Source organism: Oncorhynchus nerka, linkage group LG20 (genome assembly GCF_034236695.1).
Source record: "Oncorhynchus nerka isolate Pitt River linkage group LG20, Oner_Uvic_2.0, whole genome shotgun sequence".
Lineage (NCBI taxonomy): Eukaryota > Metazoa > Chordata > Actinopteri > Salmoniformes > Salmonidae > Oncorhynchus > Oncorhynchus nerka.
Window position 1 is genome coordinate 46,717,491 of NC_088415.1, and position 17,916 is coordinate 46,735,406.

Sequence of the window (17,916 nt, forward strand, 5' to 3'; positions counted from 1 at the left end):
TCAGTACAAAGGCTATGAGACCTCGTCACCCGCTGTCACATATTTGGGATTTCCCCTCAGAACATAGAAGTCTGTGATTTGTCAGAAATTGGGTGAAGTATCATTCATTTCCCCTGTGGCCAGTGCGAAGTCAGATGATATCCCACTACCAAGCTGGAATGTTTTCTTATCTTTCGCAGCTGCTGACCTATAGCCTACATAAAACCCAGCGCACTTGGCTGCAGTCCAAACATAACCTCATGTTCAAACATGTACCTATATGAGGTTAACCTACTGTAGTGCTGCCATTGGTTGATGCCAACAAACCCTGTTTGTCATGGTGGTACGGGTTCAAAATATTGCCCACTGTGGTCACCTTGACCCTCTCCTGCCAACATGAGTCATCACCAGAGTCCACAAACTAAAAATAACAGCATTGAAGCCTACTTGGCAGAACTCTTCTATAAAGAGACTGACATGGCCAACTGTTCTGGGGGTTTGAGAAAGAACAAGCCAGTGATCTCCTAAGAGTTGCTCTGAATTTCATCAGTCAATCTAATCGATGATGCCTTCATGCAGGGCCACATGCTTGAACCACGTTGAAACCTGAGCCAAGTCCCATCAAATGGCAAACCCATTTGACTATTTGCATTGCCCCCCCTATTTTATGCTGCTGCTACTCTTATCTATGCAGTCACTTTCATAACTACCTACATAACTCGACCATCCTCAGTGAAATTTCATAAAAATAGTGAAACATTAAAGTTACCCTTTTTAGATAAAACGATATTAAATATTCATGTCACCAAATAATTGATTAAATAACTGTTTTGCAATGAAGGTCTACAGTAACTTCAACCACGGCTTGCTTCTGTCCTCTGGTTACAAACCCTAGGAGGCTCTTAGGCCATAGACACAGTTTGTTTTGAACTAATAAAACATTTATTTGTTCAAATTACAGGAGACTGGAAGTATATTAAAAAATACTTTTCTTGGTTTTCTAACTTCATTTTTGTGTCCAGTTAGTGCAATGTACTTCAGTGTGCAGTTTTCTGCGCCAGAATGGTTGTAACGGTTTTCTTCCGTTGAAGGAGAGGAGGACCAAAATGCAGCGTGGTTAGGCTTCAACATCTTTAATATAGACGATCAACGAGACCACTACAAAATACAAAACAATAAATGTGAAAACCGAAACAGTCCTAGCTGGTGCAATGACACAGACAGAAGACCACAAACCACCAACACAAAACAAGCTACCTAAATATGGTTCCCAATCAGAGACAATGACTAACACCTGCCTCTGATTGAGAACCATATCAGGTCATACATAGAAACGGACAAACAACAAGAATGCCCACCCAGCTCACGTCCTGACCAACACTAAAACACAACAGAACTATGGTCAGAACGTGACAATGGTAGTCTGGCCAATGCTGCTGAAAATGTTTTTTTGTTGAAGAACCCCTTTCACTATCTGGGGTACACGGAGAAAGTGCGAATTAAAAGCGAGGGTCGACTTCTGCCTGAGGTCAGTTTCATGAAGAAGGATGAAAAGGTGAGGGCGTTCAATACCAACTGGTATCGAAAGTATAGTTGGTTAACAGGGAGCCTTTCACCAAGTTGCCTGTATTGCTGGCCTTGCCTGCGTTTTTGGGCATGCAATAATTTGCTTTTAGAGGACACGACGAGATGGACATTTCCGCCGACGGGCAACTACAAGGACCTTGCAGAGGTAATTGCACGTTACGATGCTTTACCTGCTGAAATTATCAAACTTTCGACTGTCTTTTCTGGGATGGTCGAAAACAATTCCGACTGATTTGACAGCTTCCATCGCATTGTCCATTAAAAGATGAAAGTTTGACGCGGCGCATTCATTTTCGCGTGCGCTCAAGTAAGCCTTCCACTTTCCTCCGGTATTTATTTAGCAAAGACTAATAACACACAATCACTCCGGACAGACACAATCAAAAACTCATGATATAAATATTGCTGCAGCCTAGTCTACACCTAAACATTAGAGATCTGACATGCTGTATGGGAAGAAAACGAGGACATTTTCCCGTCTGATCATATGAGCAGCTGCATACAGCCTATGCGCCCTGTCCATCTGGTCAGGATAAACTAATTGGTAACATTATGTATTTATAGTCCATTTGTGTGTCAGGAGAAAATATGAATGTGATCAAATTTGAGTTTATATTCAAAATTGTGCTGGCTAGGCTGCCTATACGTTTTCAATCCATAATGATTAACTGGAATTCATGAATCAACATAATAGTGATGACGGATGTGAGTAAATGTTTTGTAAGGCCTACAGATGCATAGGCCTGGACGATGCAAACATGCATAGAGCAAGTTCAGCCCTGTGGGTTCTATTGTCTCAGTTGTTGTCTATGTCAGGACAGAGGAAATCTCCCTCCTAATCTAGTCTAAATATAATTTATGAACAAATATAAGGTAGCTGCAGTTTGACAGGGTTTTCACCCCCCCAGGGCCAGGAGTTCTTTTCAGGAGTTTAAAAAAAAAGTCAGGTGACCTGATTAGGAAAAACATAGCCCATACAGTATAAAACCTTTTTACAACTGATTAATCACTGCCATACCTTAAGGTCCAGAGTTTTCCTAGTTAGGGGTTAACATAAGGAAAAACTCCAGGCCCCAGGGGGTACAAAGTGCCCCACCACTCTGGGACCTACTATGGTGGCGCCAGTCTGCTTGCAGCTATCGTCAGGTATGTGGATGATCAGGGCTTTAATTCAGGAACGTTTCTTGGGATACTTTGATGTGTCAAGTGGGCGAGATGTGCAATCTGGGTTTGACTTGATGAACTTTGAGATGTTTAAGTTCATAGTGAAACTCGTCCAAACCTATGATGGTGCAGCTGTAATGGAATGTATCTGCTATTTGTATTTACAGCTAAGTCCCCTCCTGTTCCCTGATTTAAGAGGTAATGACTACTCCTCTCCACTACCTTTGTCAACTTTCTCCTGACATGAACTGAAGCCACGTCTCATGTGCCCGCTCATCCATTGGCACATTGAATGTTCCCCTCCAATTACTGTGAGTACCCCTATCAATTTTCTCTCATCACTGTGTGTAGAGTCAATCACAATCACATTATTACACATCAATGATTTTACTCCTTGCTTGGACTAACTCATTCTTAGCTCTCTCATTCCCATTCCCCATAATATTGTACTAAAAATGTATTTTATTAAATTCTTTAGGTTAAAATAATTAGTCTTTGACGATTTTTGAAACACACTGTCATCTCTGTGCATTCCGCACCTATACCATGGGTCTCCCATCCTCCTCACATTTTCAAGGCACCAGCCTCCACTGCTACATGTACATATTACCTCAATTACCTCGACTAACCAGTGCCCCCACACATTGACTCTGTACCGGTACCCCCTGTATATAGCCTCGCTATTGCTATTTTACTGCTGTTCTTGAATTATTTGTTACTTTATTTTATTTATTTATTTATGGTATTTATCTTAACTGCATTGTTGGTTAAGGGCTTGTAAGTAAACATTTCACTGTAAGGTCTACACCTGTTGTATGCATGTGACAAAAACAATTTGATTTGATATGGTAAGCCCCTTAGTCCCAGGGTAGTAGGAGATCAGAGGAACATGATAGTGGAGAGGGGAACCCTTTGGCTTAATTAAGCCTGAACTGTGATCCATGTGTCTCCGGTTACATGGATTACATATCAAATGCCATAGACCTAGACACACAGACAGCTGCACCTCTAATGAATGTATCATGTACTCCACTGGAAGGTGGCATGTTAGCCGACAGAGAGCCTGTTCCAGTTCCACCTTCTTTCATAACTCACTGAAACCCTAGTCTGGAGTTGCATAGATTATGAGTGTCAGTTGGTGACGTTTACCATGTTCAATGTTAGTGTTCAGAATTCTTGTTTGGTTTTTTTCAAGCGCTTTGAGATCCTTGTAAATGAAAAGCACTATAGAAGTTGAATAAAGTATTATTATTATCCAAAAATGGTTGGCTGGTATTATGCCCTCACCTGTCTGAGCAGTCGGTTGTCAATGCCCTCAACTGCTATTATACTTATGCTGACCCTGACTTGGGTTGTGACCCTCTACGGGATATAAGAATAATGCTGATGCTTCTCATTTCAGGGTTTTTATTTCCTGTTCCTCTTCACCACCACACATTAAGCACACACCATCATCTTCACTTGGTGGAATAGTAACTGTGGTAATCCGAATGATTTGTGATTATTTCAGACATTAGTGTTCCTGTCGACAATAAAAAGTCCTCAGAAATATGTGCATCTTCTCTCTTCAGACAACGATAACACTCTGACGTGAGCGGGCAGGTGCAGTGTCCAGATGCACATTCTAGAGCTCTGATTGGTTGGGAATAGCAGGGCTATGATGCTTGAGGGACAACTAAGGTAGGCTGAGCAGCCAAACTAACAGGACATATAAGGGATACTGAAGGGACTGTGAGGGAACATTAGGTAGAGAGGAGGGGAGCAGCACAGGCTTCATTATATTATATTTTGTGGTCTATACTACCCTATAGGTAGCCATAACACAGTATGTGTGTAGAAAACTCCTTTTGAGGGGAAGCACCCTCTGTCGTGGGGCTGTCCCCCAAATGAACAAGTTTTTTTTTATGGAGGGCTACCTATGTCACATCTCCCGGGTTCCTTATGTCCGCTAAATCTTTGTGAACTTGGACTTTAGACAGATGGGACTGCAAAAGGTCATTATTCTCACTATAGATCAGTAGTACTGAGTTGTTGACGACCACAATGGCTACGTTTAGACAGGTATGCCAATTCAAATTTTCTTTTCACTAATTGATATTTTTTTAACAAACAGATCAGCTCTGAAAATATCTGATGTGATTGGTCAAAATACCAACTAGTGGAAAACCGATCCGAATTAGACAACCTAAGTATCCCAACTTGCACTCTGTGGGTCCTGGTCAAAAGTAGTGTGAGGGATACTTAGGTTTTGGGTGTCATTTGAGATGCAGACCTTGACTTAGGCAGGAAGAAAGAATGCCCCAAATATATCCAACAACCAAATGCATGAAGGTTTATATACAGTGCATTCAGAAAGTATTCAGACACCATGACATTTTCACCCCAAAAAATGTTACAGCCTTATTGTAAAATTGATTAAAACAAATTAGAAAACAACTAAACTATTCAGACCCTTTACTCACCTTGTGCAGGGAAAATTAAAAGGACACTTTTAAAATGTCACAACACAATGCCACAGATGTTTTGAGGGACCGTGCAATTGGTGTACTGACTGCAGGAATGTTCACCAGAGCTGTTGCCAGAGAATTGAATGTTAATGTCTCTACCATAAGATGCCTCCAACATCGTTTTAGAGAATTTGGCCGTATGTCCAACTGGCTTCACAACCACAGACCACGTATGCCAGCCCGGGACCTCCACATCCGGCGGGATCGTCTGGACAGCTGATGAAACTGAAGAGTATTTCTGTCTGTAATAAAGCTCTTTTGCGTGGAGAAACTAATATATGATTAGCTGGGCCTGGCTGCCAAGTGGATGGGCCGATGCCCTCCAAGCCCCACCCATGGCTGCATCACTGCCCAGTCATGTGAAATCCATAGATTAGGGCCTAATGAGTGGTGGCAGCCTAGTGGTTAGAGCGTTGGGCCAGTAATCGAAAGGTTGCTGGATCGAATCCCCGAGCTAACAAGGTAAAACTCAGTCGTTGTGCCCCTGAGCAAGGCAGTTCACTCAATGTTCCCAGGGCGCCGAAGACATGGATGTTGATTATGGCAGCCCCCCACACCTTTCTGATTCAGAGGGGTTGGGTTAAATGCGGAAGACACATTTCAGTTTAAGGCATTCAGTTGTACAACTTTCCCCTAATTAATTAATTTCAATTGACTTTTTAATCGTTGCATGTTGCTTATTTTTGTTCAGTTCATATAAAAGCTTTTTAGAAATCTAATTGTGTTTCCAGTTTGAGTTTGTAGTCAATTTGATTGTTGCTTTCATACCCCTTGACTTATTCTACATTTTGTGTTACAGCCAGAATACAAAATGGATTAAATTAATTTTTTTCTCACCCATCTACACACAATACCCCATAATGACAAAGTGAAAACATGTTTTTAGACATTTTTTAAAATTTGAAAATTAAATACAGAAATCTCATTTACATAAGTATTCACACCCCTGAGTCAATACATGTTAGAATCACCTTTGGCAGTGATTACTGCTATGAGTCTTTCTGGGTAAGTCTCTAAGTGTTTTGCACACCTGGATTGTACAATACTTACACATTCTTTTTTTATTCTTCAAGCTCTGTCAAGTTGGTTTCAAGTCTTGCCATAGACTTTCAAGCTGATTTAAGACCAAACTGTAACTACACCACTCAGGAAGTAATCTTAGTAAGCAACTCCAGTATTATTGTTATTATTACTTGGCCTCTTGCGTTTGGAGTATTTGTCTCCCAGTGTCTTTAGGAAAGCAGACTTTACTAGGTTTTCCTCTAGGATTTTGCCTGTGCTTAGCTCTATTGTTTATTTTTAACCCCCTTGCCGATGACAAGAATACCCATAACATGATGCAGCCACCACAATGTTAGAACATATGAAAAATGGTACTCAGTGAGGTGTTGTGGAGGAGGACAACAACGAGATGCAACAATTTAAAGTTTTTTCTGTCAATGAAGTTTAGCTTCTGAGGTGATGTGATTGGTGTGAAGCCAAATCTGAACTGGCTTCCCTTGACACTTTAAAAAATGTTTTTGTTTATGGGCTACACAGAGGGCGCTGTTTCATTTGCTCTGTTGAGGCTTGCCATAACAAATGGGTTGAATACTTATTGACTCAAGACATTTCAGCTTTTCATTTTTAATTAATTTGTAAAAATGTATGAAAGCATACCATTTTCACATTATGGGGTATTGTGTGTAGGCCAGTGAAAAAAAAAATCACAATTGAATCGATTTAAAATTCAAGCAGTCAAGGGGTGTGAATACTTTCTAAAGGCTCAATTTGATTTATTTTTACTTTTTTAAAACTTAAGTTTATGCATTTTGAGATTATTCTTGTCTAGTAAATTGAGAACTTGTGGTCAATCCTCAAGAGGCGGGTGGACAAACAAAAACCCACAAATTCTGACAAACTTCAAGCATTGATGATGCAAGAATGGGCTGCCATTCCAGGATGTGGCCCAGAAGTTAATTAACTGCATGCCAAGGCGGATTGCAGAGGTCTTATATTGACTCTGCATCAACTTTATGTAATTGTAAATAAAAGCCTTTGACACTTGTAATTATAGTTCACTATTCCATAGTAACATCTGACATATCTAAAGACACTGAGGCAGCAGACTTTGAAAATTAATATTTGTGTCACTCAACTTTTGGTCACGACTATACACATATAAACAATAGCCTAAATGTAGGATATTCTGGTGGGAGGCAATGAGGAGACTCCAGATCTTTCCCCCATGTGTTTCCATAGCAACGTCATTCTTTTTGTCTAGTTTGATTGACCACTACCGCATCTATCAGGAGCACAGGATGCTTATAGGTCATAAGAGAGCAATAGTAGAGGCGTCTTTTGGTAGGCACTATCTCCTCCATGGCTCGTTGGCCAAAGCCTAAGGGGAAATTAAAGTTGTTTATTTTATAAATGCTAAAAAAACTAGATAGTGGCTTAGATCTTATACGATTTCTTTCATGAAATCATCATCAGCTAACATCACTGTGAATTGAAGCATTTATGTAATCAAAACCAGCCCATAAAGCACACGAAGGCTTCAAAATTCAAAAATATCATGTTAACTGACATATCTCATAGAACAAAACGTAACTCCTGAGCCTGTGTTAACCTCAGACCTTATTTTCAGTGTTTATCCCAATTATTTTCCCACATAGGAATGTCTGAAAAAATCAGTGGTAACTCATATTAATAATACATACTGGAGCGCTATGTAATGTCATAGTCAAGTTCCAGTAGTCCAATTCCACAGGACCTTTCACATTGGTTGAGGTTGTTGTTTAAGACTCTCCCTAGAAATCAAAACCGACAAGGCCTTGCAAATCCTGCTCTTATCTTGTAAGTATTATCATCACATTTCTATTTATTGCCACACCCATTCAGAAGTGATAAAGTGGGCAGAGAATGACATCTCCCTACAAAACTCCCGTGGCCTACTGGTAGGCCTACTAGTTGTCTTTGTGTAGGCCAAACCTTCTATCTGAATGGACTGCTGACTAACTGGCTGGAGAAGAAAATAAGGATGATGGAGTTGAACAAGGGGGCCGACCAGCTCCAAGAGGTGGGTTAGGATGGTCGATGAGATCAAGAAGATCCAAATCCTGTGGACCGGCAGCGTCCAGTGCTTGTAAGTTATTCATAATTGTGGTCAATGCTGTCAATCAATTGTTTTAAAGTATAGATTCATAAATGTGTCTATGACAAGGCATGAGGTTTGAACTAGAACATGTGTTCAACTGGGTGAACCGAGGATAGGTCATTTAAACAGACAGGTATCTGTTTGTGTTCAACTGGGTGAACCGAGGATAGGTCATTTAAACAGACAGGTATCTGTTTGTGTTCTCCTCCCCACAGAGCCCAGCATGCTGGCGAGAGAACAGCCCTGAGTATACGGTTAGAGACTGGCTTAATGAAATCTCCATGACGGGCCGCTCTTCCCTTACGACCTTGGCTGGCCAAACCACCGCCTCTCACAGCCGGCGCTCCACCAGTTGTGGAGTACTTGCCTTACCGGTACCCCCACCTGGCTCCCATTACCACCTGGAGTCTTACGACAGAGGATGACGCCAAGTCTCTGGTTGCCCTGTGATGCCCGGTGTCCCATGAATGGCGATGACCAAACCATTGCCATGGTCCATTTCTCTGCTGATGATTACGGATCTCTGGCCTCTCCCAGCCCTGTATAGTACTTCAGCCTGGCTCCCACCACTGACACCAACCTGAGAGAATTAGCCAGGAAGCTCATTCAGGCCCAGGGACAGGAAGTGGTGGTTGTGCAGGAGAATTAAATTATGGGAAAGTAGTCAGGGGAAAGTAGTCAACCAACAGAGTTAGAAGGAACAGTAGTCATCACTTTGACTCTAAAACTTCAGGTGATCAATTTTAGAGAGGTGTAGTCATTTAAAGCTTGTATTTTAATCTCTTCTTGAGTTAATTCAGGAAGGGAAAGGCAATAAGAAAAATAAGCAAAGGCAGGTAAAAAGCTAGTGAAGGGAGAGGAAAATAACAGCCAGAAAGAGAGCTAGGCTCCTCAGAAAAAGGCAAAAAGTGTCTGAGAAAAAGGTGAGAACAGACAGAGGGGAATATGTTTAGAAGAAAAGAGACATGGTGAGAGACAGCAGTGTGGTCCAGAGAATAGGTTTATACTGTACTGTAGTTCTAGTGTATGTTTTCACCCTTCAAGTGATTCTTTTGTTTTTAACACAACCATGTTTACAAGTCATGTTCTTATTCAAACGTAATTATAACTCTAACTACAGGTTTATTCAGTGGCTGCTGCCTAAACTAATGAAAACCTACCATACTCACCTTCCTACATACCCACCCCCCTTTTCTACCTAACCATTTACCCACCTAACCATTCATCCATTTATTTACATACCCACTTTCTACCTACCTATCCACTTTATTCTGTTTTGTCTGCTTATTTCTACATATGGGACATATTGTGATTGTTTCATATTCTGATTACAATTTCAAAGTTATCATATTAAGACAGTCACAGTTCAATTGGGAATCACAAAAAAACAAAAGTCTACACAGAATGGAATTTATTGTGAAAGAATTTCAAATACTGGAGTTAAATTAGTTCTAATAGTGGCACTCACGCACAGTGTGCTGCTTTCCAGGATTAATAGTGTGAAATATGAACAGTGTATCTATTATGTCTCAAAGCTGTTCTTAGTAGTTTCCCCACACTAGTTTCCACTTCTAAGAGCATTCAAAGGAGGTAAAAGCCAACATCTATGAGAATGGTTGGCACATGTTTTCAAAACAATACATTTTAAATGTGAGCAATGACTGTTGCCAGATGACATTGACCCAAGAAACCAAAAAGTTAACCTCTATTTTGAAATATGAAGTGCTGTACTGGTAGTATGGTGAAAAGCCACACGCTACTCGTGATCTCCCCTACCATATAGGGGCTAGGAGTTGGGGGGAGAGGTCAGCTACTCCTCCCTATACCGTAGGTCACGTGTCGGTCGCTGTGGAGCGAAGAGCATGCTTCTGCCGCCACATGTTGAACACCTACAGTAGGGAAACACAGAAACAAACTCTCTAGCTGTTGTAGCGGGGCACTGCCACTGACCTGCTTCAACCACAGTGAGGTTTGATATGCAGTAGCTGATGGATCAACCAGGTACAATCAGAGCCTGTCACAACTCTGCAAATAGAAGACTAGATAGAACGACAGGAGAACCAAAGAACTCTATACATATAGAGATTTTAGTTGCCATAAAAATGTCTATGTTGTAATAACTATTAAAGCATGATGTTAGATGGTTCCTCACCCTGGAAGTAGTCTATGGGCCAGGAGAAACTGTAATCCATTGTTGTTTTCTTTAAACAGCCACCACAAGCGATGGGGGAATGTTTTTACATTTTTTTATGGCCAACCAAATATGGAGTTGATTTGAAGTAACTTCAAGTGATTTGGACATTATTTTTTTGAAACATGCCCCCAGCACTTCCATTGATTGTTAGCTTGTGGTGGATAAGGTTTGTTGAAGTTTGTAATGGATGTTTAAATTAACTGAACCATGGATTAGAGTTTCTCTTGGCCCATGGACTACTTTCAGGGTGAGGAACAAAGTTATCAAGATTTAAAATAGTGAACTACTACTTTAACAAGAAACAAAATGACCTTTGGTAAAGTTATAGGCTAACCAGAGATTTTAAATAATGCTGACTTCGGTACAACTATAGAATAAGAATGGCTAATAATAACTAGTCCTCTATACAAAAATACATGGGAACTTGCTCTGTCTCACCTGCGCAATGAGGGCTTGGTCCAGTTGCGCGGCAAAGGTCTCAGACACCCGGGTTCTGATGCGTCTCTTCCTCCATGTCAGCCACGCCCCCTGCTGCAGTCGGTCAGTGTGCTGCAGAGAGGAGTGGTCACACAAACAAAGGAAACTGAATTACTATGCCTTACACACAGGTAGTAATATGCAGTAAGCATTCATAACAGCTCATGACAACTTTTAAATGCATAAATAATAACCATTAAGTTAAGCAAATACATTACAAAACAGATGGCTCATTTAAAAAGTGTCACTAACCTAAGGTGAATCCTAATAAGTCCACTTCTATAAGTGTCCCAACGAGCGGGACAGCACTTTGCTTTCTTACCAGGGTCTTGAGTAGGAGTGCAGCAGCGGTCTGGTCTCTCCAGCTGACCCATAACGCCTGGGTGAGTCTCCTCCGAGCTCTTTTCAGTAGCACACCTAAACGCCACCGCCGTAGACACTCCCTTTGGAAGTGAGAGAGGTGTTATCAAAGGTTTGATTATACTGATTTAATAAACATTCATTTACCTTGTTTACACCAACTACTTTTGTGTACAGACTAAAAGTAACATTTGTCTCCGTTCAGATACATATACATGCAGCCAGCCATGAGACGTACCTCAGTCTAGCCTCCAACTGATTCTTCCTTTCAATGCGTCTGATGCCAATTCTGTTCACCCAGCAGGCAAAGTACTTCTGTGAGAGGTGTAGAGATTGTCTTTTACGCAACTGGACCTGATGCAGGTGAAAGAAAAATAGGACATTACCTACTTACCTGCTACACATCATAAGGGGGTGACAGCAGGTCAGAAATAGGACTATTGATATTATATGCATCTCTGTGCAGTAGCTAACCATGCAACGACAGAAGGGCTCAATCACTGGTGGCTAGTATCACTTTAATTTAGAGGACAAGCTCATAGGAATGGCTGGAATAGAATGAATGAAACCTTATCAAACACATGGTATACTGTCCTTCATCAGCTTCCTCTGGACTTAACCCAATAATGACTGGTCTAATGAAAGAATCCAAATCACGTTATCAACTCCATTATGATTCTTCCCAAAGGATACCTCTTGGTGCCAGGTGTGGAGTGATGATCTCAGCAGACGACTCCTCTGCCTGGATTTAGTTCTCTGGACCAGGTCACTTAAGAGATGATGGGACACGGTGCGCCTTCTCCAGACACTGAAAGCTGATTGGGTCTGGTGGGTGCGTAGCCGTGACTCCGCCGTCTGAAAAGTTGACAGGCTCTCCGTCACTACCCCTCGCCAGACCCGAAAAGACCTATAGGGGACAAAAAAAAGACAGCAACGAGATTACCAATTGGGAAGTAAAGGTCTTGACATGCCCACAATCAAAGAATCCAGGGGCAAGCAATGTGATGCCGTATTACAACTTCAACTGTAATGGGACTAAAAAGTTACAGATGACATGCACTGTATGTGAAGCCTACCTGAAGAGAATGATATTTGGCCACTTGGAGGACAATGGAAGCAGATTCAATACATACTTATTATTAAAACTTATTAATGTTAAGTCCCCTAAAGAGGGGACTAGCGTGGTTCTACACGTTATATAAATCTGTCAGTCTGTGACGTGGCACGCAACCATTGCTTGATACATGCAACATCTGAACAGGGGAAAGCGAATTCTGAAATCTGATACCACTTGAAGCTGGGATGTCCCACCTACACTACCATTTAATTCAATCTTCCGACTGTCCAACTCCTGGCTGAATGCTCCATCACAGCCACTGACAAAGCACACGCCTTCAAACCATTTGGGCTTTCACACTCAATTGTTTTGAAGCCGTTTTCCCCCTTAGTTCGGTTCGTTTGGACTGGTGTGAACACTATCCGCATTAGGGAGTGCACTAAACAATGCACCATGGTTCAATGAAAATGGTGTGAACACAGCCCCGACCAAACAGAGGAAAATAACCAGAGGTATGCAGTAGACCTATTATTGGTTGTTTGACTGCGAGCATTTGATGAAATGCAGGCAGTAGTCTACCATAACTTTTATCTCTGAAACATTCAGTGAGTAGCAGCGCATTTATTAGCACATCTGATGCAGATTAGGTGAGATGGGGGCTATAACCCAGAGGTGTGGGCACGCGTCACATGACTTGGACTCAAGTCGGACTCCAGCCACAAATTTGATAGAAAAAAACTTCAGACTTGACTTGGACCCTTGGGACTCGACTTTGACTTTGAGACTGACTTGAAATTCTGGCCCGGTTTTGTCACTCATTTTGTGGCACAGAGTCTCCATGGATTACTCTCCATGCAGCATACCTTTGGTTATTCGATCTGGTCACTGACATAGGCCTATGGCATAGCACCAATTTAAAAATAAAAAAAAGTCTAATCTGTGCTTCAGAACCAAAAAATTGTGCATCTTCACTGTTGACCAATAACCAGTCATCAGCATTGTCGCGCAAAGGAGATAAGTGACCAGAAAACACATGCATCCATAGCAGATTGCAAAACTGTATTGAAACCATCTTTGCGAGAACATATTTGGCAAATCTGACCATAACTATCCTGATTCTTGCTTACAAGCAAAAACTCAAACAGGAAGTAGCTCAATACGGAAGTTGTCCGATAAAGCGGATGCTAGGCTACAGGACTGTTTCGCTAGCACAGACTGAAATATGTTCCGGGATTCATCTGATAACTTTGAGGAGTTTATTACATCAGTCATCGGCTTCATTAATAAGTGCATTGACTACCTCGTCCAATGGCGGCATTGTGCATGTTGATCTTAGGCTTGTGTGCGGCTGCTCGGGCATGGAAACCCATTTCACGAAGCTCCCGACGAACAGTTATTTTGCTGACGTTGCTTCCAGAGGCAGTTTGGAACTCGGTAGTGAGTGTTGCAACTGAGGACATATGATTTTTACTCGACAACAGGAGAGTATCTTTTTAAAGTACTGGACAGCTTTGTGACATCAAATGGACTTTGGTGGTCAAGATGTGTTGGTATCTGTACTGATGGCGCAAAAGCCATGACAGGGAGACATATAGTGGAGTGGTAACATGCGTGCAAGCAGTTGCTCCCGACACCACATGGGTACACTGCAGCATCTACCGAGAGGCTCTTGCTGCCAAGTGAATGCCTGACAGCTTGAAAGATGTTTTGGACACTACAGTGAAAATGGTTAACTTTCTTAAAGCAAATTAACTCAAGCTTACGGACAATGTCAAATGTGATATAGCGAAGCACCTGAGTGAGCTGGGTGCGCAATTACGCAGGTACTTTCCCAAAACGGACGACACAAACAACTGGAAAAGTTATCCCTTTCATGCCCTGCCTCCAGTCCACTTACCAATATCTGAACAAGAGAGCCTCATCGAAATTACAACAAGGGGTTCTGTGAAAATGTCATTTAATCAGAAGCCACTGCCAGATTTCTGGATTGGGCTGAGCTCAGAGTATCCTGCCTTGGCAAATCGCACTGTTAAGACACTGATGCCCTTTGCAACCACGTACCTATGTGAGAGTGGATTCTTGGCCCTCACAAACTAAATACAGGCACAGACTGTGTGTGGAAAATTATTTAAGACAGACTCTCTCCAATACAACCCAACATTGCAGAGTTATGTGCATCCTTTCAAGCACACCCTTCTCATTAACCAGGGATGAGTTAATCACAATTTTCGATGAACAAATAAAGTTTTGATGTAAGATGGCTAAATAAAGAGCAAAATGATTGATTATTATTATTATTTGTGCCCTGGTCCTATAAGAGCTCTGTCACTTCCCTCGAGCCGGGTTGTGACGACAACTCACACTCATTCTTATGTTTTAATAAATGTAATAAGTGTGTATGTGTGGCAGGCTTACAATGATTGCGCTGACCCTGGTGCTAGAGGGGGTACGCAGCTGGAGGTTGAATGTTTGAAGGGGTACAGGACTATAAAAAGTTTGGGAACCACTGCTGTAGTGTGTGAGAATACTGTTTATTGACTACAGTTCAACGTTCAACATCATAGTGCCCTTCAAGCTTATCGCTAAGCTCAGGAACCTCGGACTGTACACCTCTCTCTGCAACTGGATCCTGGACTTCCTGACGGGCAGCCCCTAGGTGGTGAGGGTAGGCACCAACTCATCTGCCTCGCTGACCTTCAACACGGGGGCACCTCAGAGGTGTGTGCATAGTCCCCTCCTGTACTCACTGTTCACGCACGACTCCAACATTATCATTAAATTTGCTGACGACAAAATGGTGGTTGGACTGATCACTGACAATGATGAGACACAGGGCCTAAAATGTACTTTTTTAGTCCACCAGCCACTATGGCAGATAGATGTAAAAATCTACCATCTTCTCAGATTTTTTACCAGAAATTACACCAAAAAAACAGATGAGCATGCTTTGTAATGTTTCTAAAACAATATATGTATTACTAGTAAGAAGTAATGTGGTATATTGTTTGATTCTATTTTTTGTGACCTGAATATTTTTTTAACCAAAATAACACAGATGAGACAAATGTTCACCTGCCCCTTTAAAAAATCTTCTTGTGACTCCCAAACCCACATGCGGGAGCGTAATCATCGCCTGAAACTAATTAGCATAACACAACGGACATAAATATCCCTTGAAAATATTCCTATTCATGAAAAGCACAAATGAAATATATTGAGACACAGCTTAGCATTTTGTTAATCACCCTGTCATCTCATATTTTCAAAATATGCTTTACAGCCAAAGCTAGACAAGCATTTGTGTAAGTTTATCGATAGCCTAGCATAGCATTATGCCTTGCTAGCAGCAGGCAACCTTGTCACAAATCAGAAAAGCAATCAAATTAAATTGTTTACCTTTGTTGAACTTCGGATGTTTTCACTCGAGACTCCCAGGTAGATAGCCAAAGTTAATTTTTTCCCAAAATATTATTTTTGTAGGCGAAATAGCTCCGTTTGTTCTTCAGGTTTGGCTGAGAATCGCCCGGAAATTGCAGTCACGAAAACGGCGAAAAAATATTCCAAATTAGCTCCATAATATCAACTGAAACATGGCAAACATTGTTTATAATCAATCCTCAAGCTGTTTTTCTAATATCTATTCGATAATATAGCCGTCGGGACAATTACTTTTTCAGTAGGACCGATTGGAGTAATGGCTACCTCTGTATTTTACGCGAGAATCTCTCTCGGAGCCACCATGTGACCACTTACGCAATGTGGCCGCCTACGGCTATACTTCAACATAAATGCGTAAAACTACGTCACAATGCTGTAGATACCTTGGGGAATACGTAGAAAGCGTAAGCTCGTTGATGGCACACTCACAGCTCAATAGGGACTCATTGGAACGCAGCGCTTTCAAAACCTGGGGCACTTCCGGATTGGATTTTTCTCAGGCTTCCGCCTGCAACATCAGTTCTGTTTACATTTACTGTTTATATCTTTACAGTTTTGGAAACGTTAGTGTTTTCTGTCCAAAGCTGTCAATTATATGCATATTCTAGCATCTTGTCCTGACAAAATATCCCGTTTAAAACGGGAACTTTTTTTTATCCAAAAATGAAAATACTGCCCCCTAGTACCAACAGGTTTTAAGTGTGGGACGTTACCGTGGTAACGTGAATCGAGTCATGTTTGTGCCTGTGAGATTGAGTCTGACTTGTAGAATCGTTGTCTTCTCTTCCCTAGCAGAAGCTGTGAGAACAAAACAATGTAAATAGACAAGAAACACAAGGACAAAGTCCCACTTTTGTAGACTTTAATTTCAAGTAAATTAGACCAACTTTTATGCCTGTGCGCAGCACTTCTAAAAATGAATCTTTCACTCAGCTCTTCATGTGCGCACAGCACCAAGCCAGGCAGAGGTGGGATAGGTCATAGGATTTGTAGTTATTTTACTTTGTGTGATTAATTTACCAGCTATGAAACAAAATGACAGAAATACTTTGAAAACAGCTACTGAAGCATTTATTTTACTAGAAATGTGATCATACTTTACTATTTTTATTCACAAATGCGAGTGAAATGCTCGCACTGTGGAGCCCTGACCACCCGCCTACATAGCTGGTGAAATAGACATTTACCCGCCATTGCTAAAATCTACCCGCATTTGGCAGATGTTAATTTTAGGCACTGATGAGACCGACTATTGGGAGGAGGTCAGTGACCTGGCAGTGTGGTGCCAGGACAACAACCTCTCCCTCAACGACAGGAGACTTTAATTTAAAGTAAGCTGATCGTGGACTACAGGAAACGGAAGGCCGAGCACGCCCCCATCCACATGAACGGGGCTGTAGTGGAGTGGGTGGAGAGCTTCAAGTTCCTTGGTGTCCACATCACTAAGGAATTATCATGAGAACATCTTGACTGGCTGCATCACTGCTTGGCATCCGATACATTTTAGTCATTTAGTAGACACTCTGAACTTGTTCTGAACCCACTGCCCGCAAATCGTCATTACATTTCTTGGGAGTATGCAGAATTACTAGTTATTGTTTATGGCCCTCGTGATAAATAATTACTTTTGGGATTACATTTCAAATTCAATTTTAGTTGGAATTTTCCACATTTTTTGGCATACAAAGTGGGATTGAAATGTATTTATTTGTGATTTTTTTGTCCTTGATCTACACAAAATATCCCACAATGTCAAAGTGATCAAATGTTAACAAATTAAATAACTAAAACAGTTTTTGCAAAAGCATTCAGCCCTTTGATTTTGGGTAACCTAAATTAGTTCAGGGGTACAATTTGGCTTAACAAATCACATATTAAGTTACATGGACTCATTCTGTGTGAAATAATAGATGTTAACATTCTTTTTTTAATGACTATCCCCTTCCTCTGTCCACCATACATACATCTGTAAGGTCCCTAAGTCAAGTACTGAATTTCAAGCACAGATTTTACT

At 41.3% G+C, this 17,916-nt stretch overlaps 1 protein-coding gene across 1 annotated transcript in view; it reads right to left on the bottom strand.

Moving 5' to 3' along the window:
- Window positions 1-9,772: 9,772 nt before the first annotated feature.
- Window positions 9,773-17,916, bottom strand: part of LOC115101915 (uncharacterized) — an 89,474-nt gene continuing 81,330 nt past the window's right edge. The window contains exons 21-25 of the mRNA XM_065006062.1: window positions 12,101-12,314; window positions 11,646-11,761; window positions 11,370-11,490; window positions 11,009-11,119; window positions 9,773-10,265 (exon numbers count right to left, since the gene is read on the bottom strand). Of these exons, the coding sequence (XP_064862134.1) occupies window positions 10,209-10,265; window positions 11,009-11,119; window positions 11,370-11,490; window positions 11,646-11,761; window positions 12,101-12,314 (619 nt within the window). The 3' untranslated portion in view covers window positions 9,773-10,208. The remainder of the gene's footprint in view (window positions 10,266-11,008; window positions 11,120-11,369; window positions 11,491-11,645; window positions 11,762-12,100; window positions 12,315-17,916) is intronic.